This window comes from Aptenodytes patagonicus, unplaced genomic scaffold, assembly GCF_965638725.1.
Source record: "Aptenodytes patagonicus unplaced genomic scaffold, bAptPat1.pri.cur scaffold_90, whole genome shotgun sequence".
Taxonomy (NCBI): domain Eukaryota; kingdom Metazoa; phylum Chordata; class Aves; order Sphenisciformes; family Spheniscidae; genus Aptenodytes; species Aptenodytes patagonicus.
The window spans coordinates 15,649-43,414 of NW_027472038.1; the positions used below are offsets into that span (position 1 = coordinate 15,649).

General features: G+C 53.0%; 1 protein-coding gene across 1 annotated transcript; it reads left to right on the plus strand.

Moving 5' to 3' along the window:
* Positions 1–23,518: 23,518 nt before the first annotated feature.
* LOC143173502 (SUN domain-containing protein 3-like) lies at positions 23,519–27,736 on the plus strand. The gene is made up of 7 exons (XM_076363767.1): positions 23,519–23,538; positions 25,010–25,148; positions 25,371–25,455; positions 25,594–25,709; positions 26,385–26,552; positions 26,920–27,006; positions 27,590–27,736. The coding sequence occupies exons 1-7, from the start codon at positions 23,519–23,521 to the stop codon at positions 27,734–27,736; spliced, it is 762 nt and encodes a 253-aa protein (XP_076219882.1).
* The last annotated feature ends 30 nt before the right edge of the window (positions 27,737–27,766 follow it).

Here is a 27,766-nt window from a genome sequence, read left to right on the forward strand (position 1 = left end):
GTGGCTGGCAAGCTCAGAGCGCCAGCGTCTGTGGGGCTGTGGAAGGGCTGCCAAGGAAAGGCGAGGGCCAGCAACAGCTTTCAGTCCTGGCACCTTTCTTATGGAAGAAGTCGCTGGACGTTTTCAATTTTGGAGGTGGGCTCTGGTGACACTGAGATTGAACGTTGGGAAAGTCATGTAGCTAGGCACGCTCAGAGCCCCAGTGCTTGTGGGGCTGTGAAAGGGCTGTCAAGTGAAGGTGAAGGCCAGCAACAGCTTTCACTCCTGGCACCTTTCATGTGGGAGAAGTTGCTGGATGTTTTCAATTGCAGAGCTGGTCTCTGGCGAGAATGAGGGAACATGGGGCCATATACGTGGCCGGGAAAGCTCAGATCCGCAGTCTTTGTGGGGCTGTGGAAGGGCTGCCAAGGGAAGGTGAGGGCCAGCAACAGCTTGCAGTCCTGGCACCTTTCGTGTGGGAGCAGTCAATGGACGTTTTCAATTTCAGGGCTTGGCTCTGGCGACGCCGAGTGGGAAGGTTGGGAAAGTGAGGTGGCTAGGCAATCTCAGTGACCCAGTGTTGGTGTGGCTGTGAACGGGCTGCGAAGGGAAGGTGAGGGCCGGCAACAGCTTTCAGTTCTGGCAGCTTCTATGTGGGAGCTCTATGTAATGGTTTTTCGTTTTGGAACTGGTCTCAGTCAAGAGTGAATTTTAGGTGGAAGAGCAATTGTAGAGCCTTTTTGTTAGTAGGGCAATAAAGGGGCTGCCAAAGGAAATTGAGGGGTACCAAAAGCTTTGAGTCTGAACACTTCTGTGTAGGAGCTGTGATTTTTGTTTTTCCGTTTTGGGGACGGGCTCCGGCGAACATGCAGCTTAGGTGAAGAGCAAGTGCAGAGCCCCCCGTTTTACTGGGGCTGTAAGGGGGCTGTGGAAGGGAAGGTGATGGCCACCAATAGCTGTGCTGGCACTTTTATATGCAGCCTGCATCCTGGGTGTTTGTTTTGGAGCTGCTTCCTGGGAGGGTGAGTGTTAGGTAGCAGCAGAAGCGCGGAGTCACGTTCTTATGGGGGCTGTGAAGGGGCTGCCTAGGGAAGGTGAGGACCACCAACAGCTTTCAGTGCTGGCCACTTTTCTGTAGGAAGACGAGGTGGTGGGTGTCCGTTTTGGAGCTGGTCTCTGGCACATGTGGTATTGGTGGTAGAGCAAGCGCAGTGCCCCAGTGCTGATAAAGCTGTAGTGGGATGCCAGGGGAAGGTAACGTTTACCCACAGCTTTGAGTTCTCCCCACTTGTGTTTGCGATCCTGTCGTGGTTTAACCTCAGTCAGCAACTGAGCACCACACAGCCACTCGCTCACTCCCCCCCACCCGGTGGGATGGGGGAGACAATTGGAAGAGCACAAGTGAGAAAAGCTCGTGGGTTGAGATAAAAACAGTTTAATAATTGAAATAAAATGATAATAATAATAATATGATGATAATAATAATACACAAAGCAAGTGATGCACAGTACAATTGCTCACCACCCGCCGACCAATGCCCAGCCAGTCCCCGAGCAGCAGCCCCCCCCAGCCAGCTTTCCCCAGTTTATGTACTGAGCATGACGTCACGTGGTACGGAATGTCCCTTTGGCCAGTTTGGCTGTGCCCCCTCCCAGCTTCTTGTGCACCTCCAGCCTTCTCAGTCGGTAGAGCATGGGAAGCTGAAAAGTCCTTGGCTAGTGTAAGCATTACCTAGCAACAACTAAAACATCGGTGTGTTATCAACTTTGTTCTCATCCTAAATCCAAAACACAGCACTGTACCAGCTACTAGGAAGGAAATTAACTCTATCCCTGCCGAAACCAGGACAATATCCACCCCTTATTCTACACCATCTGCGTCATGCTCGTCTCATATTTTCCAGTACATTTTCATTAATCACCACCCCCTTTTTTTTTTTTTATACACACACACACACACACACACACACACACACAGAGCTATCATTCCCTTAGTCCGTGGGCCATCCCTCTAAAATGTTCGGTGAGTTCATTTAGTCCATGACTTCGGGCTCCATCTGTCATAATAATCTTCCAGGGCAGGAAAAATGGAGATGGTATGTGGTGTTGGATTGTTTCATGTTGATTTCAGTTCTGGTACCATCATCACTGTGCTTTGCTTGGTTTCACTGAAGTTATTCTTCATTAGTCTGGGTGATTCTTATTGTAATAACATTAGTATGGCATATAATATTATTAGTATGATTAGTATATCTGTGTATTATTAGTATAACTATTATAACTGTAATTAGTACTTAACATCACATAGTTCAGATCATTGGCTATTCTCACCCAAAATCAAATCCCCTTGAGGTACACATCGGACTTCCCCATCCTTCCGCATTATCCACCAAGTGCACCCAGGTCCTTGAGCAAAAGCAATCCCACGGATGGGTTTGCCTTTGCCCGAGGCAGGAATAACCCAAACTGTTTTCAGATCAGATCCCTACGCAGTGTCTGTTTCAGACAGATCCCTACGCAGTGAGTTTCTGTTTTTTGATGGTGGCCTCCAGCTAGGGTGAGGGTTAGGTGGAAGAGCAAGTGCATAGCCCTGTTTTCAGTAAGACTGTATAGGGCTGCCAAGGGAAAGTGAGGGCCACTACCAGCTTTCAGTCCTGGCCGCTTCTGTGTTTGAGCCCGAGGTAAAAGTGTTTGTTTTGTAACTGGGTCCTGGGAGGGTGTGGTTTAGGTGGGAGAAGGAGTGCAGAGCCCCATTGTTAGTGGGGATGTGAATAGGCTGCCAAGGGAAGGCAAGGACCACAAAAATCTTTCAGTCCTGGCCACCTCTGTATGGGAGCCTTAGGTTCATTCTGGAGATGGTCTCTGGTGAATGTGTGGGTTAAGTGTAGAGCAAGCGTAGAGCCCCCTTGTTGGTGGGGCTGCATCCCGGTTGGTGAAGGGGGTGCAAAGGGAAAGTGAGGGCCACCAACAGCTTTCAGTCTGGAGCTGTAAGTTGTGTTTGTCCTTTTTGGAGCTGAGCTCCAGCAAGGGTGAGGGTTAGGTGGAAGAGCAAGCACAGAGCCCTGGTGTTGGTGCAGCTTTAAAGGACTGCGAAAGAAAAGTTGGGACCATAACAGCTTTCAGTCCTGGCCACTTCTGTGTGGGAGCTGTAAGTTGTGTTTTTCTGTTTTAGAGCTGGGTGCCAGAAAGGATGAGGGTTAGGTGGTAGAGCAAGCTGTTATGGATTTATGCACACCGGCCACCATAACAGAGTCCGACCCTAGAATCCCGCTGATTAATGTAAGGTCCGAGTGAAGGTTTCCTATTCCTCTTTCATTAGTTCTCAGGATACAGCTCAAGCAGGGTAACTCCAGAGAGGGACCCCTACCCCAGATCGCACCCCTCAATTATACCTGTACCACCGATCACCTGATCCCCAAGTCCAATCACTTTATTCTGGTCGTTGGTCTTTTGATTTCTTACTGGTTTTCACTCTCACTGGGCTGGCCTTCTTCTGAAGTTACTTCATTCTCCTGGAATTGTTTCCTTGGTCCTTATCTTCTTCATTCCACTTGCATCTGCCAGATTCATCTAGTTCTGTATTAGTAGCATTAGTTTTATCAAAAAGTTTACTCTCAGTCAGCTCTTGCGGCCTGAGGCTTCAACTGCTTTAGCTACTAGTGCTAAGCTACTAATGCTAAACGAGACTATTCAGAGAGAAGAATGCAGTTAAATCAAATTTCTTCTCTAACAGAGCATGGACCCCCGTTGTTAGGGGGGCTGTGAAGGGGCTGCCAAGGGAAGTGGAGGGCTACTAGCAGCTTTCAGTCCTGGCAACGTCTATGTTGTAGCTGTAAGTTGTGTTTGTCTGCTGTAGAGACGGGCTCCGGCAATCAGTCATGAGGGTTAGGTGGTAAAGCAAGTGCCTAGCCCTGTTGTTGGTAAGACTGTGTAGGGGCTGTGAAGGGAAAGTGAGGGCCACTACCAGCTTTCAGTCCTGGCCACTTCTGTGTTTGAAACCTAGATAAATGTGTGTTTATTTTGTAACTGGGTCCTGGGAGGGTGAATGTTAGGTGTTTGAAGAAGCGCACAGCCCTGGTATTGGTTGGGCTGTGAAGGGGCTGCCAAGCGGAGGTGAGGGCCAGCAACACCTTGCAGTCCTGGCACCTTTCGTGTGGGAGCAGTCGCTGGACGTTTGCAATTTCGGAGCTGGGCTCTGGCGGCGGCGCTGAGAGCGAGCAAGGCAACAACGTCGGCACCCTGAGCTGGCTGGCGAGCCCGGAGCCCCAGTGTCTGTGGGGCTGTGGAAGGGCTGCCAAGGGAAGGCGAGGGCCAGCAACAGCTTTCAGCCCTGGCACTTTTCGTGTGGGAGCAGTCAATGGATGTTTTTAATTTTGGGGCTTGGCTCTGGCGATGCTCAGAGAGAATGTTGGGAGAGTCAAGCTTTGAGGCCTGCAGGAAAGGTGACAAGAGTCAAAAAAGCTGGGCAATGTGCAGGGGATGCAGGGTTTGGGGGGGCCATGCAAGCTTTTTAGGGGTACAAGGGAGGGATCCCTCCTCTCTGCCGGTGATGCCCAATGCCCTTGTGTCTCCCCGGCCTCTCACTGTGAGCGAGGGGGAGGCCAGCACTGAACCAGATGAGGAAACTGTGACCAGCAGTGGCTTCGTCGCTTTCCATCTGCAGCAGCATCTGTGTCCCGGCTGCCAGAAAAGCTCTGGGACGGAAAGTGCCGCAGAAAAGTCCCAGTAACAGAGCCTCCGGACCATGACCCCCAAAAACTGAGAGGGAATCAAAGCAACACAGAGGGTCCGGCTCCAGGCTGAAGACGTGGAAGGAGAGCATCACCACCTGGCCCTTAGGGACCTGTGGGGGACATGGAGACAGAGGGACGGGAGAGAGTATCACCACCTGGCCCTCGGGGACCTGGCGTCACAGGGACAGGGGGACATGTGGGGAGAGCATAACCATCTGGCTCTCGGGGACCTGTGAGACATGGGAACGGGGGGACATGGGGACACAGAAGAGTGTCATCACCTGGCCCTCGGCAACCTGTGGGAGATAGGGGGACATGGGGACAGGGGGACGCAGGAGAGCATCACCACCTGGCTTTTGGGGACCTGTGGGACAGGGGGACATGGGGACACTGAGGGAGAGTGTCACCACCTGGTCCTCAAGAACCTGAAGGACAGGGGACCCTCAGGGATGGGAACTGACAGGGATGGGGACCACTGGGGACAAGAAACCTCAGCGATGGGGACAAGAGACTGGGGACTCTCAAGGATGGAGACCAATGGAGACAGGGGACAGAGACTGTCAGGGATGGGGATGGGGACCATCAGGGACAAGGACAGTCAGGGACAGGGACCGACAGGGACAGGGTACAGAGACCGTCAGGGATGGGAACTGCCAGGGATGCGGACCTTCGGGGACAGGGACCATCATGGATGGGGTATAATGTAGACGGCGACCCTCAAGGATGGGGACCGATGGGGACAGGGACCCTCAGGGACAAGGACAGTCAGGGATGGGGACCAACAGGGACAGAGGATGGGGACAGGGACCCTCAAGGATGAGGACCAACGGGGACAAAGACAGTCAGGGATAGGGACCAACAGGGACAGGGGACACAAACTGTCAGGGATGTGGACTGATGGGGACAGGGACCCTCAGGGATGGGGACTGATGGGGACAGATGCCATCAACCATCACAAATGGAGACCAGATGCCACCGGGGACAGACATCATAAACCACTGGGGACAGAGACCACATGACACCAGGGATGGACACCACCAAGGACAGACACCAGCAAGGATGGACACCAGATGCCACCAGGGACATAGACCACCTTGCGCTCCCCTGCTCCGTCCCCGGCACTGTGGGTGGAGTTTCAGCTTGGGGGACACACAGGGTGCTCTCGGGTCCCTGTGGGGCGGAGCTGCCCCCCTGCAGGGTGACCCTAGAGGGGCTTAGCAACTCTATTTTTGCAGTATTGTTGCTGCTTGTCTATTGATCCAGATGTCCCTGGAGTCAGTCTTGCTAGAGTTACTGATCTATGATGGCAGACAGTGCTGGGAGGGTTTCAAAGGTGCATCAGAAGGGCTAGGATGCTGGCGTTATCTTGGTTGATAAGAGAAAAATAAGAGGTCTTTACATTCCAGAACTTACAATATATCAGATGGAAGTTTCCCCTTTGGGTTGGAAATTGAGTAAAATCTCTGTCTGAATGGGAAAATCAAGGATGTTCCACATCCAGCTCCACCTGCCCATCCTACTGCTCTTTTTTCTGCTTTTACTCTGGTTTCTGCTCCAGCTATTTCTACTGCTTCTGGTTTGCAAGCACCTCTCTGACAAGACATTATAGGGCTGGGACTAGAACCTGGAAAGCTTTCTGTGGGAAGAGTCCGTGTGCCCATTCGCACCTGCTCATTTGGTTTTGGGGCAACAACAAGTGCCCAAACTGCAGGATGATCTGGAGAAGGTGATACAAACTGTATCATAGAATCACAGAATCATTTAGGTTGGAAAAGACCTTAAAGATCAGCAAGTCCAACCGTAAACCTAACACTGCCAAGTCCACCAATAAGCCATGTCCCTAAGTGCCTCATCTACACGTCTTTTAAATACCTCCAGAGATGATGACTCCATCACTTCCCTGGGCAGCCTGTTCCAATGCTTGACAACCCTTTCAGTGAATAAATTTTTCCCAATATCCAATCTAAACCTCCCCTGGTGCAACCTGAGGCCGTTTCCTCTTGTCCTATCGCTTGTTCCTTGGGAGAAGAGACCGACACCCACCTCGCTACAACCTCCTTTTGGGTAGTTGTAGGGAGTGATAAGGTCTCCCCTCGGCCTCCTTGTCTCCAGGCTAAACAACCCCAGTTCCCTCAGCCGCTCCTCATAAGACTCGTTCTCTAGACCCTGCACCAGCTTCGTTGCCCTTCTCTGGACACGCTCCAGCACCTCAACGTCCTTCTTGTAGTGAGGGGCCCAAAACAGTATTTGAGGTGTGGCCTCACCAGTGCCGAGTACAGGGGCACAATCACTTCCCTGCTCCTGCTGGCCACTCTATTGCTGACACAAGCCAGGATGCTCTTGGCCGCCTTGGCCACCTGGGCACACTGCCGGCTCATGTTCAGCCAGCTGTCGACCAACACCCCCAGGTCCTTTTCCGCTAGGCAGCTTTCCAGCCACTCTTCCCCAAGCCTGTAGCGCTGCATGGGGTTGTTGTGACCCAAGGGCAGGACCCGGCACTTGGCCTCGTTGAACTTCATACAACTGGCCTCGGCCCATCGAGCCAGCCTGTCCAGGTCCCTCTGCAGAACCTTCCTACCCTCAAGCAGATCAACACTCCTGCCCAACATGATGTCGTCTGCAAAGTGACTGAGGGTGCACTCCATCCCCTCGTCCAGAGAGTTGATGAAGATACTAAACAGAACTGGCCCCAATACTAAGCCCTGAGGAACATCACAAGGGGAGTGTCATTTATCCAAGGACCATATTAAAGCCATTCAAAATCTTCCTCAACCAGTTACTAAAATCAAATGCGAACCTTTTCAGGAGCTGTAGGGTTCTGCCACCCCTGAATAGCTGCTTCTGAGGAAATGGCAAAACCCCTGAGACAGACTACTGCTCAAGATGCTGGAGACCCCATCCACTGGACATCAGACAAGGTAAAGGCATCTGAGCTTTTGAAGCATGCATTAACGACTGCACCTGCTCTGGGATTGCCAGACTACGGTAAGCCATTTACTTGTTCAGACATGAAGAAATTTAAACTATCCCAGCCAAAACCAGTACAGGCTGGTAGCTCAAGGATCCTTTGCTTGTGTCCCTAGGACAGCTGCTGCAGCACTCCTAGTTTTACAGAGTGAAAACGTGGTGCTTGGATCCCCTTTAGTGGTACAAGCACCATGTGGAATTGAAATGCTGCTGTCACAGCACCTTACTCAGACAATGTCACCACAGCGAATACATTGCTATGAGCTGATTCTCTGAACAGCAGAAAACATGAGTTAAGTGAGGCAATACACTGCACCCTGCTACTGTACTCTATCCATCTGGGGAAGAAACTCCACATCATGATTGTGTGGTAACAACCCATTTAAGCCAAAAAGACTCCAAAATATTTAATGGATGCGTTGTTTCCAGATCCTGATCTTGAACTATGTGTAGATGGGTCCTCATATTATCTGAACAGTAACGGGGTTACAAGTTATTCAGTAACTACTGAAAATAAAGTAGTGGAGGCTTCACCACTCAGTCCAAAACTGAGTGCACAAGCAGCAGAATTGATTGCATTAACAAAGACTTGCCAGCTGTCCAAAAAAACCACTGTAAATATTTATACTGATTCTCAGCATGCATTTGGAGTATGCCATGCCATTGCACAGTGTCGTGGTTTAATCTCAGTCGGCAACTAAGCACCACGCAGCCGCTCGCTCACTCCCCCCCACCCGGTGGGATGGGGGAGAGAAATGGAAGAGCACAAGTGAGAAAAGCTCGTGGGTTGAGATAAAAACAGTTTAATAATTGAAATAAAATAATAATAATAAAAATAATATGATAATAATAATAATAATACACAAAGCAAGTGATACACAGTACAATTGCTCACCACCCGCCGACCAATGCCCAGCCAGTCCCCGAGCAGCAGCCCCCCCCAGCCAGCTTTCCCCAGTTTATGTACTGAGCATGACGTCACGTGGTACGGAATGTCCCTTTGGCCAGTTTGGCTGTGCCCCCTCCCAGCTTCTTGTGCACCTCCAGCCTTCTCAGTCGGTAGAGCATGGGAAGCTGAAAAGTCCTTGGCTAGTGTAAGCATTACCTAGCAACAACTAAAACATCGGTGTGTTATCAACTTTGTTCTCATCCTAAATCCAAAACACTGTACCAGCTACTAGGAAGGAAATTAACTCTATCCCTGCCGAAACCAGGACACACAGTTATGGAAGCAGCGTGGGTTTGTAACTTCTAGTGGGAGTTAAAACTGTTAAAAACTATACAATTGCCAAAGAAACTAGCTATCATTCATCAGCCAGCCGATACTGGTGAAAGGACAAAAGAAGAAATAGGAAATGATCTAGCGGATGTTGCAGCTAAAGCCACAGCACGACCACCATACAAACCATTGGGCTTAGAAGCAGTCCAACAGTCCAACCTGGTGTTGCTTGTTCCTGGAAAGATGTACTTGACTGATCCTGCTGAAGAAATTGACTCTTGGAAAAAGTATGAAGCAACCAAAGACTCCCAGGGAATGGGGACATCAGGTACAGAAAACCTTCCTATTTTACCTAAGCGATACCCGATTCCCATGGCAAAAATGCATCACTACCTGGGGCATTTTGGGACTGCAGCACTATCCCAGACAGTGATGAAGAATTGGTTTGTGCCAGGAATTTATGCCGCAGCCAAATAGGTAACCACGTCTTGCACGCACTACCTTTAGCCTTAATGAATATTTAGCAAAGAGCTCAACAAACAACAAAGCTGCCTCCCTGTGAAATACTGTTCGAAAGACTGATACAACTCCCCAGAACTGATGTACCTGCTCATGTAAATTTATTAGTGGGAAATGAAAAATTTTACAGGTTCAGAAATTATTAAAATACAATCAGGCCGGGGCACAGCTAATACAACCAGTACCTCTAGATGGGGCTCTGCACCCCTTCAATCTAGGGAATTACATTTGGGCAAAAGTACATAAAAGAAAGGGTAACTTATCTCTTTTGTGGGAGGGACCATTTTTGGTATTGCTAACCTTTCTCAGCTGTAAAGGTGAAAAAATCGACTTGGATCCATCAGTCCCACCTGAAAGCTGTGACCGGTCTAGAAATGGAAACAGGAAACCCTCCTGCCACCAAGGAAACATCCACCACTGCAGAGACAAAATTACCCACAGCTGGGAACCTACAGAGACCTAGTGGATCGGCTGTGGACTCGCTAACCTTGTGTAAAAAAATTCAACAACAGGGAAGTGGAAAGTAATTTGTTACTTATGAATTGCACATGGACTGAACTATATCCTTACTTAAAACTGGAGTGTAATCAAGAGATAATTGTCTTTGGTACAGTATGCTGTTTGTTTGTTCTTACTAAAATAATTTAAAACCCCTTACAAGAAACCTATTATAATGAGACATTACATTGTAGATTTGTTCTGGGATGGTGTTTATTGAGCGCTGAAAACTCCAAAACAATGTGAATGTTCACAGATAAACTCAGTATTCTGTAAGGAAGCCATACTTCTGCCCTATCAGCTACTCAGCCATTAATGAGAACATAAGCAGCTGCACAAGCCAGGGGCCTGCTCCTGTGTGATGGTTGCACTCGACTCCTTAACCAAACTGGCAGTAGTTTGGTACAGGCTCCAAAGGAGGTAAAGGCTTAAGCCATAACCAGGCCAAGAACTTCTCCAGTTCAAATCTGCTCTCTGAAACCCACAAAGGAGCAGAGTGACACAGTGAGCATCAGTGCATATGAGCTTGGAACACCGACCACGCAACTAACACATGAATAGTGGGTGGCTTTTCCAAGACTCATTTATCAAGGAACAAAGAATGTTGTGGGTACAAGGAGTCTCACGTATACCTTTTCCACCGCATGTAATTTGACTAGGAGCCAACCGCTTTATCCCCTAACTATGACAGCCTAGGTGAGCCTTCTTTGAGCTCTCCCTGCTAAGCAGCTGGCTGCGTGGCGGTGATCTCCCCTTGAGCTGGGAGACCTCTCAAGGTTGCTCCTCGAAGCAGAGAGACCTTTTACCAGCGACAGATCTGCGGTAAGCGACTGATACTGCGCATAACCTTGTAGTATGGTAACTTGGATTTGTGTCTTGGTAACTCCAATTTCTTTCTTGGTAACTTTGATTTTGTCTCGGTAGTTTTGAATAATTGCTATAATATGCTATATAATATGCTATAATATCCTTTGTGCACTAAGTAATAGAGTGAACCTTGCCATTGAACTTTGTTAAGTCGCACTTTTACAACACCATATTTCAATAAAACCACTTTTGCTGACACCTTTGACAATGGTTCATTAAGCAGTCTAAATCGCCCATTCGCGACAAATTGGCATAGTTGGCAGGATCCTAAATCAGGATTCGCAACATCCTGCCCTATCACCTATTCGGGTACATTTGACATCACAAGCACCTGCAGAAGCCAGGGGACTACTCCTACCCTAATAGCTACAGAAATACCATTTACATCACAAGCAGCTGCACAAGCCAGATAGGGGATGAAGGGATTGAGAGCAGCCCTGCGGAGAAGGACTTGGGGAGCCTGGTGGATCCAAGGTCTGGAACACCTCTGCTATGAAGAAAGGCTGAGAGAGTTGGGGTTGTTCAGCCTGGAGTAGAGACGGCTCTGGGCAGACCTTCCTGTGGCCTTTCCGTATATAAAGGGGGCTTAGAAGAAAGATGGAGGGAGACTTTTTACCAAGGCTTGTAGTGCCGGGACAAGGGGCAACGGTTTTAAACTGAAAGCGGGTAGGTTTAGCCTGGACATAAGGAAGAAATGTTTTACGATAAGGGTGGTGAGACAGTGGAACAGGTTGCCCAGAGAAGTTGTGGATGCCCCATCGCTGGAAAAGTGTTCAGGGTCAGGCTGGATGGGGCTCTGAGCAACCTGATCTAGTGAGAGATGTCCCTGTCCATGGCAGGGGGGTTGGACTAGATGATCTTTAAAGGTCCCCTTCCGACCCAAACCATTCTATGATTCTATGAGCTGGAGCAGCCCCCACCCAGCTGCTCGCCAGGCGCAGCACATTGCCTCGGTGCCCAGACGGCCGTGGGCTAAGGAACATCCCTGGGCAGCCAGGGAGGCAGAGGAGGCGGTACAGGCCTTGCCGGGAAGCGCTCTGGGTGCCTGCAGCAGCTCTTCCTGGCCTGGGGACAGCGGCTGGCCCCAGCACTGGGAAGAGGGAGGCAGGGAGGCAGGGAGGCAGAGAGGGAGGCCAGGACAGCAGCACGACTCGAGAGAGAGAGCCAGCCTGGCTGCTGATTATTTCCACGATGCACCAGGTCACCTCCATTAGCACCATGTGAAAATGCATGTGTCTGAGCAGCCCTGGCTGTATGGAGAGGTGGGAGTCTGCATCGGGTGGTCCTCCAGCCTGAAGGGACCTGCACACGATGCTGCTTCATCCCAGCCCTGGCAGCCTGGGCAGCAGTGGGGTCCCCGCTCCCAGGCCAGTCCTGCAGGGGTCTGTGCGGTACCCACATGCCCAGCTCCCCGATAGTCGCCCTGGGGAGCTGCGCACAGCGCTCTCACAGCTCAATCCTTGCAGGCTGCCGCATGGCCAGGAGGTGGCTGGGGAGCCTGATGTTGGGCCGAGGGATGAGCCCGGGTCTTGGGGCTTGTCTGTAGCACCTGCACACCGGGTTTCAGGGGGAGCGCTTAAACCGACACTGCGGTTTAAGTGCTGGACTAAGCCACGTGGAACTACAGCCTCTTCTGAAGCATCGCAGTTCACTGTCATCAGCAGCTGGCAATGCCTGAGTGCAAAAAGTCAGTTCCCTGATCTAATTCAGTGTTGAACTCTCCAACTTCTCACAAAACTACCTTCCTGCCAGGAGTTTGATAGCTTCTGCCAGGAGAGGGATCAGCTCCTCCAACGCCTTCCACCTTCCCATTTCTGTGGTGAGTTAAGTGCCACAGACAGCCTTTACAGGTGGACCTCTGCCTGTCAAAGGACTTGTATGTTGCTGTCTGCATAAAGCGATTAAGGCTGATATACTGTAAAATTTTATTGAAAACAAAACTAGAGTGTGATGTACAGAAAACTGAATGACTTGCTAGTCTTTCCACTAGTTAAATATTGCTAAAATAATAATTACTTTCTGATGTTATAAAAGGAAACAAGAAACATGAATAAAAAGTGGTGGCATGCATTTTTCTTGGCTCACAATTTGGTTTCTGGCTTGCTTCAGAAGTAGGCCAAAGACATGTCTACAGACATGTACACTGTAGAGATCACCACAAAAATAATTTCCAGATTCGTGATTAACTTTAGTATTGTTTTGAGTTGGTTTCACTGAGCATTATTTTTTTTTTTTTAAATATTGAATCCCTGTGCTTGTTAGGTCCTGTTGAATGCCTTTTAGGCTTCCCTTTTGTTTCTTGACTTGCCAAGTCAAAGAAGAGGGAATATTTGCTACCTAATTTGGGGGGAATTTCACATGCCTTCAAATGAACACTTGGAATTTCCAGAGGTTGGGCTCGCGGTACAGCAATTATCATATGATAAAAGCTGATTGAAATATGGCCTGAGTTGGAGATGACTGAGATAGTTCTTACTGCCATTGCTATAATACCACACTGTTCATCCCAAATCATCAGAAATCCTTGATTTAAAAATTACGAGTTCTGAAGACAGATGGCATAGCTGACATACCTGGAATACTTCACAGAGTACTTATCTTCAAATGCTTAATTAAGCCATCATAACAGCTATCTCTATACATTAGTTTAAATATATAAAAATGGCCTCCTAATGTCGGGTATACTAATTCCGGTTATTAATATTTCTAAGTCCTGGAGTTTGGGGCTTTGCTATCCAAGGGCAGTAGCGGGTTGTTAAGACTGATATTTTATTCCCTGTGAAACAAATACAACAGGCATTCTCCTGAGCACTGTAGGGGCTCTCCATTCATCACAAAAAAGCCAAGAGGGCAAACCGCATCCTGAGGTGCATTAAACACAGTATAACCAGCCAGTCAAAAGAGGCGATTATCCCACTGTATTCAGCATTGGTGTGGCCTCACCTTGAATACCGTGTGCAGTTCTGGGCCCCACAATTTAAGAAGGATGTGAACGTCCTTGAATGCATCCAGAGAAGGGCAACAAAGCTGGTGACAGAACTGGAACGTCCTATGAGGAGCAGCAGAGGACTCGGGGTTTGTCTAGCTTGGAGAAAAGGAGGCTGAGGGGTGACCTCATTGCTCTCTACAGCTTCCTGAGGAGAGGACATGGACAGGGAGGTGCTGATGTCTTCTCCCTAGTATCCAGTGACAGGATGCATGGGAGTGTCTCTTAAGCGGTACACAGGCATCTGTCCCCTTCTCACACTTTCTGCTACGATGAAAATTTCACCTGTGAATGTCTGTTCATAACCTTTCTCAAATCTCTTGGGTTTTTTAGACACCCTGACGTGGTCTCCCTTTTGGAGCAGAGGCGCAGATCCTGTAGTTTCAAACACACCCCTATCTCCGGTTTTCCAAATCCTTGCCATGTCTGAAGTGTTCACGTCCACAGGCCGGGCTCTGACAGCTCTGGGGAAGCTCTGGTTACAGCTCTTTATAAACGTTTATTGAGCGCTGAAAACTCCAAAACAACGTGAATGTTCACAGATAAACTAACTCAGTATTCTGTAAGGAAGCCATACTTCTGCCCTATCAGCTACTCAGCCATTAATGAGAACATAAGCAGCTGCACAAGCCAGGGGCCTGCTCCTGTGTGATGGATGCACTCGACTCCTTAACCAAACTAGATTGTGAGACTTCTGCAAGCCGCTTGTAGAATGTTTCATCCGCTTCTTCATCCTGGTTGCGTGGCCTATAACAGACTCCCAGCAGGATATCTGCCTCGTTGGCCTTCCCCCTGGTCCTTACCCATAAACACGCGACCTTATCATCATCACAATCGTTGAGCTCTAGACAATCGAAACACTCCCTAACATACAGAGCCACCCCACCGCCTCTCCTTCCTCGCCTGTCCCTTCTGAAGCGTCTATAGCCATCCATTGCAGCACTCCAAACATGAGAGTCACCCCACCATGTTTCTGTGATGGCGACTAAGTCATAGCTATCCCGCTGCACAATGGCTTCCAGCTCCTCCTGTTTGCCGCCCATGCTGCATGCATTGGTGTAGATGCACTTGAGCTGGGCTATCGATTTCGCCCCCAGCATTGGCATGCCACCCCTAGGCTCATCTCTAGTGAGCCTGGTTTTATCCCCTTCCCCCTTCAAACCTAGTTTAAAGCCCTCTCGATAAGCCCGGCCAATTCATGAGCGAGAATACTTTTCCCCCTGTGGGACAGCTGAACTCCATCTGTTGCCAGCAGGCCCGGTGCTGTGTAAACCTCCCCGTGATCAACAAGGCCAAAATTCCACTGATGGCACCAGCCCCTGAGCCACGTGTTGATGAGGTGTGTTTTCCTGTTCCTTTCAGTATCCTTCCCTGCCACTGTAGGGACTGAAGAAAACACTACCTGTGCTCCTGATCCTTCAAGCAATTGCCCCAGTGCCCTGAAGTCCCTTTTGATCGCTTCTGGACTTCTCTCTGCAACCTCATCACTGCCAGCCTGTATAACCAATAGCGGGTAGTAATCAGAAGGCCGTACCAGACCAGGGAGTTTCCTAGTAATGTCTCTAACCCGGGCCTCAGGGAGGCAGCAGACTTCCCTGTGGGATGGGTCTGGTCGGCATACTGAGCCCTTTGTTCCCCTCAGAAGGGAATCGCCTACGACAATTACCCTCCTTTTTTTCTCAGCAGAGGCAGTCATAATGCGTGGGGCTGACTGCCTCACCCTAGGCAACCTCCTGGATGGACCTTCATCTACATCCTCATTTGCCTGGCCCTCAAGTTCCAGGGCTGTTCCCATATCTGTTGTGTAAGGGCAACTGGGAAGGTGAGGGAGGCCGGGCAGGGGTTCGCCTGGCACCCTGAGCAGGGACCTGTTTCCATTCCCCCCTGTCGCTTCGGTCCCCTTCTTCTGCCTGGTGGCAAGAGGGCAGGGGATCCTCTGCTTCTTGTGGAGCCTCCATCAATCTATCTCCCTCTCACACTCCCCGATACTCCTTAACCTTTCCACTTCCTCTTTCAGCTCTGCCACCAGGCCGAGCAGATCATCCACCTGGTCACACCGCACACAGGTGGTGTCTCTGCTGCTCTCCAGTACAAGTGACAGGCTCAGGCACTCCCTGCAGCTGGAGACCTGGACAGCTGTATGCTTGTGTGAGGGCTCCGTCTGGGTCGCCACATTCCTTATGGTGATGGCTTTTGGCCGAGTGGAAACCATAGCTGGGTCCTCTTCTGGGAGGGCGATGACTACTAGTTGAGTTAGTTGAGTTGGCCTCTAGAGCCAGGAGGGAGACTGCGCCCTGCCCGCTCGCCTTCCCTGCATGCCCTGCCTGTGCAAACTGCCACGCAAACTGCCGCGCCACGCCCTTCTGACGCACCATGTCCCATTTGCCCGCCCTGTTTGCTGTGCTCCGGGTCGCTCATGCTCCCTGGGGGCTGCTTTTATATATGAGGGAGTTTGGCCGCCGTCCCTCCTGTCCCCATCCACACTGAGTCAGAGCTACTGCTTGTCAGGAGCTCCCTCCTCCGGCTCAGGGAGGAGGGGGGCTGGGGCACCCTCTCTCTCCCTGCACTTTTGCCTTTGCAGTTTTTGCCACAGTTTTGCCACTTTAGGAAGGGTCCCCCGGCACGATCCTCTGCTCCAGAGCCCTTCACCTCGGTGGCTTTGCTGAAATGGCGGGTACACTGGGTTTTAAACTGCCACTGTCGCTCCTGTCCCTGCCCATGCTGAGTCAGAGCTGCCGCTCATCAGGAGCTCCCTCCTCCAGCTCGGGGATGGGGGCGGCTGGGGCACCCTCTCTCTCTCTGTGCTTCTGCCTTCGTGGTTATTGCCGTGGTTTTGCTGCTTTAGGAAGGGTCCCCCGGCACGATCCTCCACTCCGGAGCCCTTTGCCTCAGTGGCTTCGCTGAAATGGCAGGTACACTCAAAGAAAACACGTGAAGGTGATATTGATAATGTGAGCACAAGCGAAGAGCAAGAAAACAGCAGAGCTGACACTTCTCCTCCTTCTCTTATGAACTCTTTGCCAGCTGTATTACAAGGTAAAACCAATGATGATCTAATCAAGTCTGACAAGGATTGAGCGAAAAAAATTCCGAGTTATCAAGAAGACTATTTGAAATACAGATTTACATTCGCTACCATTAGCAGTGAACCTCACCCTAAAGTGCGTATTGTGCCTTGAGCTATTGGTAGTAGGAAGACATCATGAGTAGCAAGGCATTTAAAAGACGAAACATCCAGAACATAAAGACAAACCTGCAATACTGACATCATTAGGGATTTTCCAGCTTGTTAGCCCTGGAAACAGGTGTGCAATATGACATACACATACCCAGCTGGGACCAGCACACCTGGACCACTGTGGAGCCAATTGATCCCATTTTCTTCAGAGGACCTGGCCAGCCTTCAGTGAAGTAAGACAGCTGAAAAGAGGCAGGTTTTTTGTCAACTGGGCAGGTATGCTGTCAACTTAATGTTATCCTGCAGAACTGGAGAATGACCACCTCTGTGTGGTCTGCACCCACCACAGAGGCATTAACTTCTTGCATGGTATCACCTATAATCTGTGCAGAAAGACTTGTACAACAGCTCAACCTTGAGGAGTATCAGGAGACCTCAGCATATACTGCTCTTTCCAATAGTTTTGCTAGCCAGCTTTATAATCCTCCAATAGCAGTTTAGAGACAGGAAGAAGGGAAATCGAGCAAGCCCGAGACTCTTCCTAGCCCTGCTGGTGATGATTTCAGCTGTTCTTTACCACCTGTGCCTACAGCATGCTAACAGCAGACCAGAAAAATCACAAGCTCCTTTACAGAATAGGAAAAAATTAACTTCCTATATCATTTACCCCAAATAACTTCACTTGCTTTCTTGCAAACTGTAGACCAAAACAAGACTCCACTCCAGTCATTTCCAGGAAACAAACAACATAATCTGAATAACTTTCAATCTAAATCTACCTGACACGTCTGAAGTATAGTAGAACCACCTGAAGTCTGATTGTGATTAGTAGCTCAGATGTCAATATAGCTGGCTGTGAGATGACAGATGGTGGTGTTTTGCCAGCTAAGGCTGACAATGGTATTTATTTCAAGGGAAAGAATTGAGCATACTGACTTTACTCCCCTTTTCAGTCTGACAGCTTTCACCACAGAGGAATCCCAGTCCTGTGGGAAATACACAGCACTGCTTAGCTCAGTGTAAATACCATACAGCATCCGGCCAGGAATGTCATAGAATCATAGAATGGTTTGGGTTGGAAGGGACCTTTAAAAGTCATCTAGTCCAACCCCCCTGTAATAAGCAGGGACATCTTCAACTAAATGAGATTGCTCAGAGCCCCGTCCTTCATTAAATTTTAGCCAAAAGCACACCAGAGAAGTGGCCTGATCTTGTAGCTGACCCTGCTTTGAGCAGGAGAATGGACCAGAGACCTCCTGAGGTACCTCCAACTCAAATTATCTTATAATTCTATGAGAGACAACACCTAGCCTAGTGAGACAGAAACGAAGCTGCTACTGTAACAAGACACAAGTCCTTGGAAGGAATTGCGACTCAGTGCAAGGTGAAACAAGGTGCAGTAGAATGGACTAGGTAAATTGAAATGGATTTTTACATAATCATCTAAAATGGATAATAGATCAGGACTGCCATCCACTGTGAGTGAACAGTACTGCAGAGGAGGAAAGATATGATCGAAGTCAACTGGGAGGTGTTGGGGCCCAGAGAGTACCAAGAGTTTCTACTACCCCTTCCCCCAGCACCCCAGGCGTTTTGCTGCCTGTATTCAAGCTGACCTCTCACAGGGTGGATCTGTGTAACATAGGTCTTTTTACATCAGTGTCCTCCCAAGCTGTTAGCAACAGCTGCGCGAAGCTTCATTTCGGACGTCCACGCAAAAACACTCTGCCCATTGGCTTGGGAGTTGCATTGAAATCTACATCCTCCACCTGGGAACAGCCTGTTCTGCTGGTCCCTGACGCTTAGTTGAGTCTTTCTCAAGCCCTAACCAGACTGTGATGGGACCTTCTCCCATCTGATCATGGACCCTTCTCCCCAGAGGTCTTGCTTCACCGATTTTGCCTGCATGGCTGCACCTGCACGTCGGAGCCAGTAGGGTGTGAGGGGCATGGCCGCGGGCACTGTCAGGCACAGACACTCGCGGGGACAGTCCCCAAGCACAGGCACACCCACGCTCTCTCACGCACAGGACACGGCCACGCACATGCACAGTCAGGGATGCCTAGGGCTGACAAGGGAGCTTCCCCATGAGAGGGGCACCGTCAGCCATCTGCACCCACGCGCCTGCACCCCCTACAGCCAGCTGTCTTGTGCGTGCACGCGCACTAGTTCCGTGCCCGGCTCGGCCTACAACAGCTGGGTGCTGAGCACGCAGCAGGAGGTGGTGGGGAGCACAAGGGACCACTGAGGAGAGGAGGAGCTTCCCCTGCCCTGCTGTGCCGGGCGCTCACGGGGCCCCTCCTGCCCGTGGGGCTGCGCTGCCCTTGGGCCTCTGCGGCGCCACCTCCAGTGTCAACATCCCGGTCTGTGAGGTCAACATGCCCCCCACCCCCGGGATCCCCTTCCTTTTGGTCCCCCACCAGCCCCAGCGGCACACGTGGCCTCCCCACCTGGCCCTGCCTCAGCCTAGCCTACTGCCTCCCCCCTACCGCTCGCAGCCCCGGAGCCCCGGCCACCCCCCTCGCCCGGCCGAAGGCTGCGGGGACTGTGGGGATACTCTGCCCTCACCCTCCTCTCCCCCGTCGGGGGCCTTCCACTGCACGGCGGACACAGGACAGGTCGTTGGTGAGTACTCTCCAAACTCCTGCCCAGCAGCACCGAGGTGCTCCTCCAGATGCTCCCCCGCCGCCAGGAGCAGTCCCTTTTGTACCTGCCATGGTACCCGTGTCACAAGCCCACGGTGACATCATGGTGACACGGCCACTGCTGCCCACTGTGACACGGCCATCACCTCCCTGGGGCTGGCGCCAAGAGCTGATGCAGGGCCCAGCCGTGGCCACTGGGGAAACAGGGCATCACTCTCAGCACCCACTCTTAGTGCACGGGCAGGAGCGACTGCGGGCGCCGCGTGTCAGCATCTTCCTGTGGGGTTTGCCTGTTCCTTGACCAGCCGGCTGTCACAGCTCCCCACCCCTGGACCAAGCATGAGCCAGGCATGTACTCCCAGCAGGCGCATGCAGAGACTCACAGACACGCGCGTGCACCACGGGTGTGCACATGTGCACGGACGGCCACTCCGCGTGGCCTCCAGCAGAGGGCTCAGGTATCCAGCCCCCAGACTACAGCCCGGGAAGGGGAAAAATAAAGACTAGCCCTTCTGCTCTACCCCGGGCAGACACCGTGCTTGCAGACTCCCAAGAGGAATGGGGTGGGTCTCTTGCTCAGAGAGCCGCGGCTGCTGGCACGTGGGGGGACACCAGGAGGAAGGGGTGGGGGCACATGGCAGGCAGGCAGTGACCCACGTGCTTCAGCTCTGGCCCTTCGAGCAGCTGCATGCAGCGGCGCTGCATTCAGGAGTTGGCAGGCCGAGTCACTCCGGCCTCCCGCCCACAGGGCCTTTCCCCTCAGCAGCGACACCTGCGGGCGGCTGGAGAAGCTGTCAGGGAGCAGCCGGGGCTGTGCCGGCCAGTGGCTGTGGGGTCAGCAGGGACAGGGCCTTGGGGACAGGGCCACCAGCTCCGAAATTGCTAGAATGGGCCCCATGGCATGGGGTGCAAGCGGCAACGGGGCCATGGGGACAGCACTGCTGGGGATGGTGCCAGGGGGCCAGTGGGCTGTGGGGCCACCAGGGATGGGAGCCTGGGGAGGGGGGGAGACCGGAGCCGTGAAGACTGTGGGGAGGGAGAAAGGCACAGGCTGGGGGTTGTGGCGTGGAAGGGCAGCATGGGGGCCATATGGGCCGTGGAGTGAGAAGGCAGGTGGGTGGCTTCGGGGTCATGGGGAGCTGTGGGGAGGACGGGAAGGGTTTGGGGGGAGTTCTAGGGGGCTGTGGGTGATAACATTTGCCGGCCTCCGTGTAAATGCATCCCCGGCTGCTGGAGCCTGAGTTAATGTCAGACACGCTTACAGGGGTTGGCCTGCACAGTGCTAAATGGTTGCCAAAAAGGTGGAGTAAAAAATACCACCGTGGCCTGAGAAGATGGTGGTTCCACCCGATTACACAGCGTCATAAAAACTCCAGGGACGGAGGGAGGGAGGGAGGGCGGGCAGGTGAGGCCGGCACGCAGGGACCTGGCTTGCGGCAGGCAGGGTGGCGGCGCCCAGTGCCTAGCAGATGAGACTGGGCCTGGCCTCAAGGGGCTGCGGGGACCGGCACGTGGTGCAAGACCCTCTCCCTGCACCCCGACAAACACGCCCGAGCACATGGAGGTGGAGATAGAAAAGGCTTTATTGGGGGGGGGGGTGTCTGTCAAAAGGGCAGCGGCCCCTCACTGACCACAGGGAGGATCTTTCCCAGTGCATATGCCAGGTGGGTGTAGGTCTCCTCACACAGCACACGCAACAGCAGGCGGTAGAAGAGCTTGGGGTTGTATGAGGAGGTGCAGAACTGGTCCTGGACAGTCCTTTTAGTAAGCTGAGAGTGTGGAGAAGGATCAGTTCAGGTTGGGCCCTTTCATCTTGGGCTGCTCCTGTGCTGGGCCAGCTGGAAGGCAGCACACATCTGCCATGCTCCTGCAGAGGCTTGCCCCTGAGGGGGGCTGCAGACCCCTCCAGCGCATCTGTGCCCAATAAGATCATGGAACCCATCCTCCTTGAAAAGACATATCAGAACATATTGAAGACAGAGAGGTGATTACAGACAGCCATCATGGCTTCACCAAGGGCAAACTGCACGTGAGCCAAAACGGATTGAGAACAGTCCTGCGGAGAAAGACTCGGGGATTCTGGTGGATGAGAAATTGGACATGAGGCAGCCATGTGCACTCACAGCCCAGAAAGCCAGCCATATCCTGGGCTGCAGCCAAAGAAGCGTGACCAGCAGGTGGAGGGAGGGGATTCTCCCCCTCTACTCCGCTCTGGTGAGACCCCACCTGGAGTACTGCATCCAGCTCTGCGGTCCCCAGTCCAAGAAAGACATGGTCCTCTTAGAGCAGGTCCAGAGGAGGGCCACAAAAATGGTCTGAGGGCTGGAACACCTCTGCTATGAAGAAAGGCTGAGAGAGTTGGGGTTGTTCAGCCTGGAGAAAAGAAGGCTCTGGGCAGACCTTCCTGGAGGGAGATGGAGGGAGACTTTTTACCAAGGCTTGTAGTGCCAGGACAAGGGGCAACGGTTTTAAACTGAAAGAGGGTAGGTTTAGCCTGGACATAAGGAAGAAATGTTTTACGATAAGGGTGGTGAGACAGTGGAACAGGTTGCCCAGAGAAGTTGTGGATGCCCCATCGCTGGAAAAGTGTTCAGGGTCAGGTTGGATGGGGCTCTGAGCAACCTGATCTAATGAGAGATGTCCCTGTCCATGGCAGGGGGTTTGGACTAGATTATCTTTAAAGGTGCCCTTCCAACCCAAACCATTCTATGATTCTATGAGCTGGAGCAGCCCCCACCCAGCTGCTCGCCAGGCGCAGCACATTGCCTCGGTGTGCGGACAGCTGTGGGCTAAGGAACATCCCTGGGGAGCCAGGGAGGCGGTACAGGGCTTGCTGGGGAGCGCTGTGGGTGCCTGCAGCAGCTGGCCCCAGCACTGGGAGGAGGGAGGAAGGGAGGGAGGGAGGGAGGCCAGGACAGCAGCACAACTTGAGAGAGAGAGCCAGCCTAGCTGCTGATCATTTCCACAATGCACAGAGTCACCTCCATTAGCACCATGTGAAAATGCATGTGTCTGAGCAGCACTGGCTGTATGGAGCGATGGGAGACTGCATCGGATGGTCCTCCAGCCTGGAGGGACCTGCACACGAGGCTGCTTGATCCCAGCCCTGGCAGCCTGGGCAGCAGTGGGGTGCCCACTCCCAGGCCAGTCCCGCAGGGGTCAGTGCGGTACCCACATGCCCAGCTCCCTGATAGTTGCCCCGGGGGGCTGCGCACAGCGCTCTCACAGCTCAATCCTTGCAGGCTGCCGCATGGCCAGGAGGTGGCTGAGGAGCCTGATGTGGGGCTGGGGGAAGAGCCCGGGTCTTGGGCTTGTCTGCAGCACCTGCACACCGGGTTTCGGGGCAGCGCTTAAAGCGGCACTGCATCTGTTCTAACCCACGTGGAAGTACAGCCTCTTCTGAAGCACCGCAGTTCACTGCCATCAGCAGCTGGCAATGCCTGAGTGCAAAAAAGGCAATTCCCTGATCTACTTCAGTGTGAAAACTCTCCAGCTTCTCACAAAACTACCTTCCTGCCCGGAGCACAGGGCATGCCACCGCCTGGCACAGGAGGAAGTGTGTAACGGCACAGTAGCTTGCCGGGGTAGGCAAAGGAGGTGCTGCTCTCTGTGCTCCCAGGTGCTTCTGGGCCCCTGGTCTCTGGGAGCTGCAGGTGTGGGCAGGGGCTAACCCACAGGGTTTCTCCCTCCCAGGTGGCACAGCAACCCCCTCCTGGGTAGCCCCTCTGAGGTCATCATGGGCACCACCAGTCGGCTCTTGTGAGGTCATAACCTGCTGCCCTCCATAAAACCCCACACTGCAGAGGTGGGCAGCAGTGCAAAGCAGAGCGCTTTCAGCAGCTAGTGGATGCCTAGAGAAGAGGTGCTTGGGTCTCGGGAGGAGAGCAGGCTTTTCCCTCTGCCTGGCCAGCGTGCTGGGGTTGCAGAGATGCCGGCCAGGTTGGGCAGGTGGGTGCAAGAGGCCCCAGAAAATAGGGAGAGATCAGGCCAGAAGCCTTGTGTGCTGCCTGGCTTCCCGGCAGGAGCAGGCAGCCCCAGAGCACGGGGGCTGTTTGTCCTACTGCCCTCCAGCCGGGCAGCCCAGCAACCCTAGTCTGGGGGCACGGCCCTGCCCCTTCTTAGGGAAGACCCAAGCGGGGCCAGGCTGCTGCCCCTGTGTCAGGCCAGAGGTCTTTGTGTCCCAGGGGTGCTGTGCAACAGCTCAGACTTTCCCAAAGGCCCTTGGGCCCTCAGGCTTGCAGCTGTGCTAAGCACAGGAGCCTGGTAGCAAGCGAGCTCCTAAAGGGATCCCTGGCAAATATGTGTCCCAACTTTGGGCTTTGGTAACAACAGTGTTCCCTCTCTTTTAGACAATGCAACACCTGCCAGAAGGGCAGGAGGGTCCTGAGGCTCCTTTTCCTGCTGCTTCCCCTCCTGTCGGGCGAGTATCCCTGACCAAAAATGGCCCTCTCAGTCCTGGGGAGAGGGACCAGCTCCTGAGGAAAATAACCATCTCTTGACAATGTGACCCACAGCTGCTGTCTACTGCTGGGGCTCAACGGTGTGGGGAGAGGGAGCGTTGCGGGTAAGTGTCTCTTGCTGTGGGGAAGCCAATGCCTGCAAAGGCTGTGGCTCTGCCCTCCTGCCTCCCCTGGGAACATGGGACGCCTGGTCAAAAATGCCCATCACGGCTGAGGCAGAGGGTGGGTCATGGCGGGGGGGGCACTTCTGTTTGTTCTTCGATCTCCATAGCGCCTGGATGGGGTTCAACACAGATCTTCCCAAGTGACCTCCGCAGGGTGGCAGGCTGAAGCGCGGAGCACTTTGGCAGAAGGTGCCTTTGCTGCCTGCATCCCTCTCGGAGAGCCTGGGGGGCAGACGGAGACCCGAAAGATGCTCTGCTGAACGTGGCTGGTTAAAGAGCCCAACCTTCGTGTCGGGGTCTCTCCAAAGTGACTCGAAGCAGCAGGACATTCTGCCAGCTCTCCCTAGGGGAGTGTCCTTTGGGGAGCCCTGGCAGTGCTCCTCGTGCTTGCTCCAGCGGAGTGTCTCTCCAAAGTGTCAATTTTGGCAGTCAACAAGCTACTTAAGGAGTCCATCCCACCCTCTCTTTATCTTGCAGGAGGCGTCATGGCTTCCTGAAGCGGAGCTCGAGTCTCTGGGGTAAAGAGTGCTTTCTTGCCAAGGAACGCACTCTGTGGAGCCGTCTCAGCTGGCCTCGTGCTGCCTGCACTCACTCGCTTCACGTCCAGGGCTTCTGACCTTCCCCGTCTACTACTCGCAGTGGTGGAAGGGAGCCATTTGTAAACCAGAGGAAGGAAAGGGTCTGGGGGATGAGGGCTGACCCAAGGCCCGGGGACCCTTCTCTGCACAGTGTTTGGAGCCTGCCTGCAGGGGCTGGGCAGCTGCTGGGCAAGACCTGCTTTCCCTTTGCCTCTAGGAGTTCACAGGCTTGGCTGGAGCAGAAGATGTGGGAGCTCAAGGAGACGGTGGCTCAGGTGTCTGCTGCGAGTGCGACCATTCTTCAGGCAGTGAGAGAGGTCCTCGGAGGCCATGGTGTCCAAGAGGAGAAGAGAGAGGTGAGGGTGCTGGGGGCAGATCAGAGACCTCGCTGCCTTTCTGGCCTCCCTCCTGCTGCTTCCTCTTGGCACTCTCAAAGTCGGCACCTTTGCCGACAGGTCTTGCTTTGGGTTTTCTGACACAGAGGCGCTCCTTGGCTCTGTGCTAGGACTCAGTGTTCATGCAGAATGGCCCGTGCATGTGTTTGTGTTCACTGCCATTCCCATTTTTTTTCCCCCCAGGAAATTCTGCAGCTGACCCAGGCGGCAATTAAGAAGGTGCTTGAAGGCTATGTCCGGATGCCGGACTGGGCTCTGGAAGCCATAGGTATGCAGACAGGAAGTCTCGCTGCCCTCGGTTTGTGTACAGCACTCCCCCAAAGTCTGCCAAGCTCTGCTTTCAAGCCTGAGAAATACATCCTAATGCACTGCTTCCACTCCTAATCTCTGGCCTCCTTCATGTCAGGTGCCACCATTGATGCAGAGAGGACATCCAAGAGTTATGGTGGGCAAGGCAAGAAGAGCTGGTGGCTTTCTCCGTTCAGCTTCTCTTCTGCAAACCCTCCAGAGACAATCTTGCAGGTATCACAAGGGAAGTCCTGACTTGTGGTTCACCTCCTTGCTTTTGGATTGGCAGACCAAGCGCACAGCACTTCCCTTCAGCCCGGCCCTATCACTCAGCCCTGCAGTCTGCATCGCATTCCTGACCCCTGCGATCCCTGACAGCACTGCCCTCCCATCAGGAGGGGGACTGAGCTGAACCCAGCTTCCGCGACCTGTCTACCACCCTTGGTTGCAGTTTGTCCTTGGCAGCCCCACTGCCATACCGCATCTCTGAGGGTCCCTTTCCAGAGGGGGTGGGAGTGGTGGGGGCTGCTAAGCCACGGAAGCAACGAGAGATGCTCCTCTGGGCCCCCAGCCCTGATCTGGTCTACCAAGTCTGAAGCAGGGTCCCAGTCTGCATTGGACCGTGCAGCTGCAGCGCAATCTTTGAAGGGCAATGGGGTGAGGTACACTGGGGAGACCTGCCCTGTCTCTGCAGGCTCTGAGAAGGCAGAGCTGGCTTGGGAAAGCTGGAGGAGCCCAGAGGTTTTGTAGAAACACTTCCATATTGCCCTGCTGCCCAGCGACTTGTACTCATTTACGAGCAGGATCGCAGCCCACAGGCAAGGCAAGGTCTCTGCTTCTGGCCAAACAGGCAGCTCTGTTGGCTCTTGGGCTGCCTTGCCGCTGACGGTCATGGCTTTCTGGTTTCAGCCCCGTATTGCCCCTGGCAGCTGCTGGGCTTTCCAAGGATCTCGGGGCCACGTGGTCGTCCGGCTGCCTGAGCAAATCTGGCCAACGGCTTTCACCATCTGGCATATCTCGGAGGCAGTCTCTCCTTCCGGGGAAGTCAGCAGTGCCCCCAAAGAGTTTGCTGTCTCTGTAAGTCTTTGCCTTGTGCTTCTCGAGGGGCCCGGCCCCAGGGAAAAGCTGTACCAGAGACATGCTTCTGTCGGCGGCTTCTCTCAGACATGTGTCTGGGGCTGGCTGCTGCAGAGCACCGCATCCCCTGGGGGGCCACTGGGGACACGTGGGGGTTCTGTGCCTCTGGGGGCTTCTTCTCTGCTTCATGGCCAAGGATCCTGGAGCATGTGCTGAAAGCACCCTGTCCCAGAGTCAGCCTAAGCTGTACTAGACTACCGCTAGAGCCAAGGGAGGTGGGGAAGAGTTCCTGGGTTTGGCCTTGGCGTGCCCTTTTTCTGACGCCCTGTGTGAGCCTGACCTGCTCCTTTTGTCTCTTGTCTTTGAGGGAGTGGATGAGGCAGCGGCAGAAACTCTCCTGGGAACATTCACCTACAACGTGCACAAGGAGATCGCTCAGACATTCCATGTGCAGGTACCACAAGAGCTGTGGGCAGGATGCCCGGGAAGAAGGCAGGGTTGTCTGCAAGTCCTTGGAGGAAAGAATGCGGAGGATCACCCCAGCCAGCCTCTGCTCTCCCACACTCCTTGCTCCTGCAGGGAAGACGGCAAGAGGAGAGATAATGGGGCTTTGCTCTGCTGACTGAGGCAGCTGCCCCACCTTTGCAAGGGCTTTCCTTTTCCTTCGGGTAGTGCAGAGAAAGCAACAGTGGGAAGGGGTCTGGGAAGGGAAACAGTCCCCCTCAGCGGGGAGGGAGGACAGCAGATGTCTCCCCCCCTCAGCGGGACTCTCTCCACGTCCCGCGAGAGCCCAGGCAGCAAAGGGCCTCCAGTTTCTACAGCTCCCCTCAGCAAGCCTCTGAGGCCAGGCCTTTGCTTTCTAGGCACAGAGGGCTCCTCCATCACCCTGGCAAAGGGGGATCTGGTTGACCTTGCTGCCTCCTTCATCAGGGCTGCTGTTTGGTCCTCGGCAGGGGGAGCATGGACAGAGGGTGCTCCAGCGATGTGCTGTGGCTCTTGCCACCTGTGTCATGATGGCTCCCCCCATTTCTTTACAGAAGGAGCTTCCCAGGACCTTTCGCTACATCAAATTCCAGGTGCAGAGCAACTGGGGAAACCCAGAGTACACCTGTGTGTACCGAGTACAGGTTCACGGGAAGACGGCGAGCCACAACGACCACCCGCAGGCCCAAGAGCTCCTTTAGGAAGAATAATAAAACAAAGAAGATGTGTGG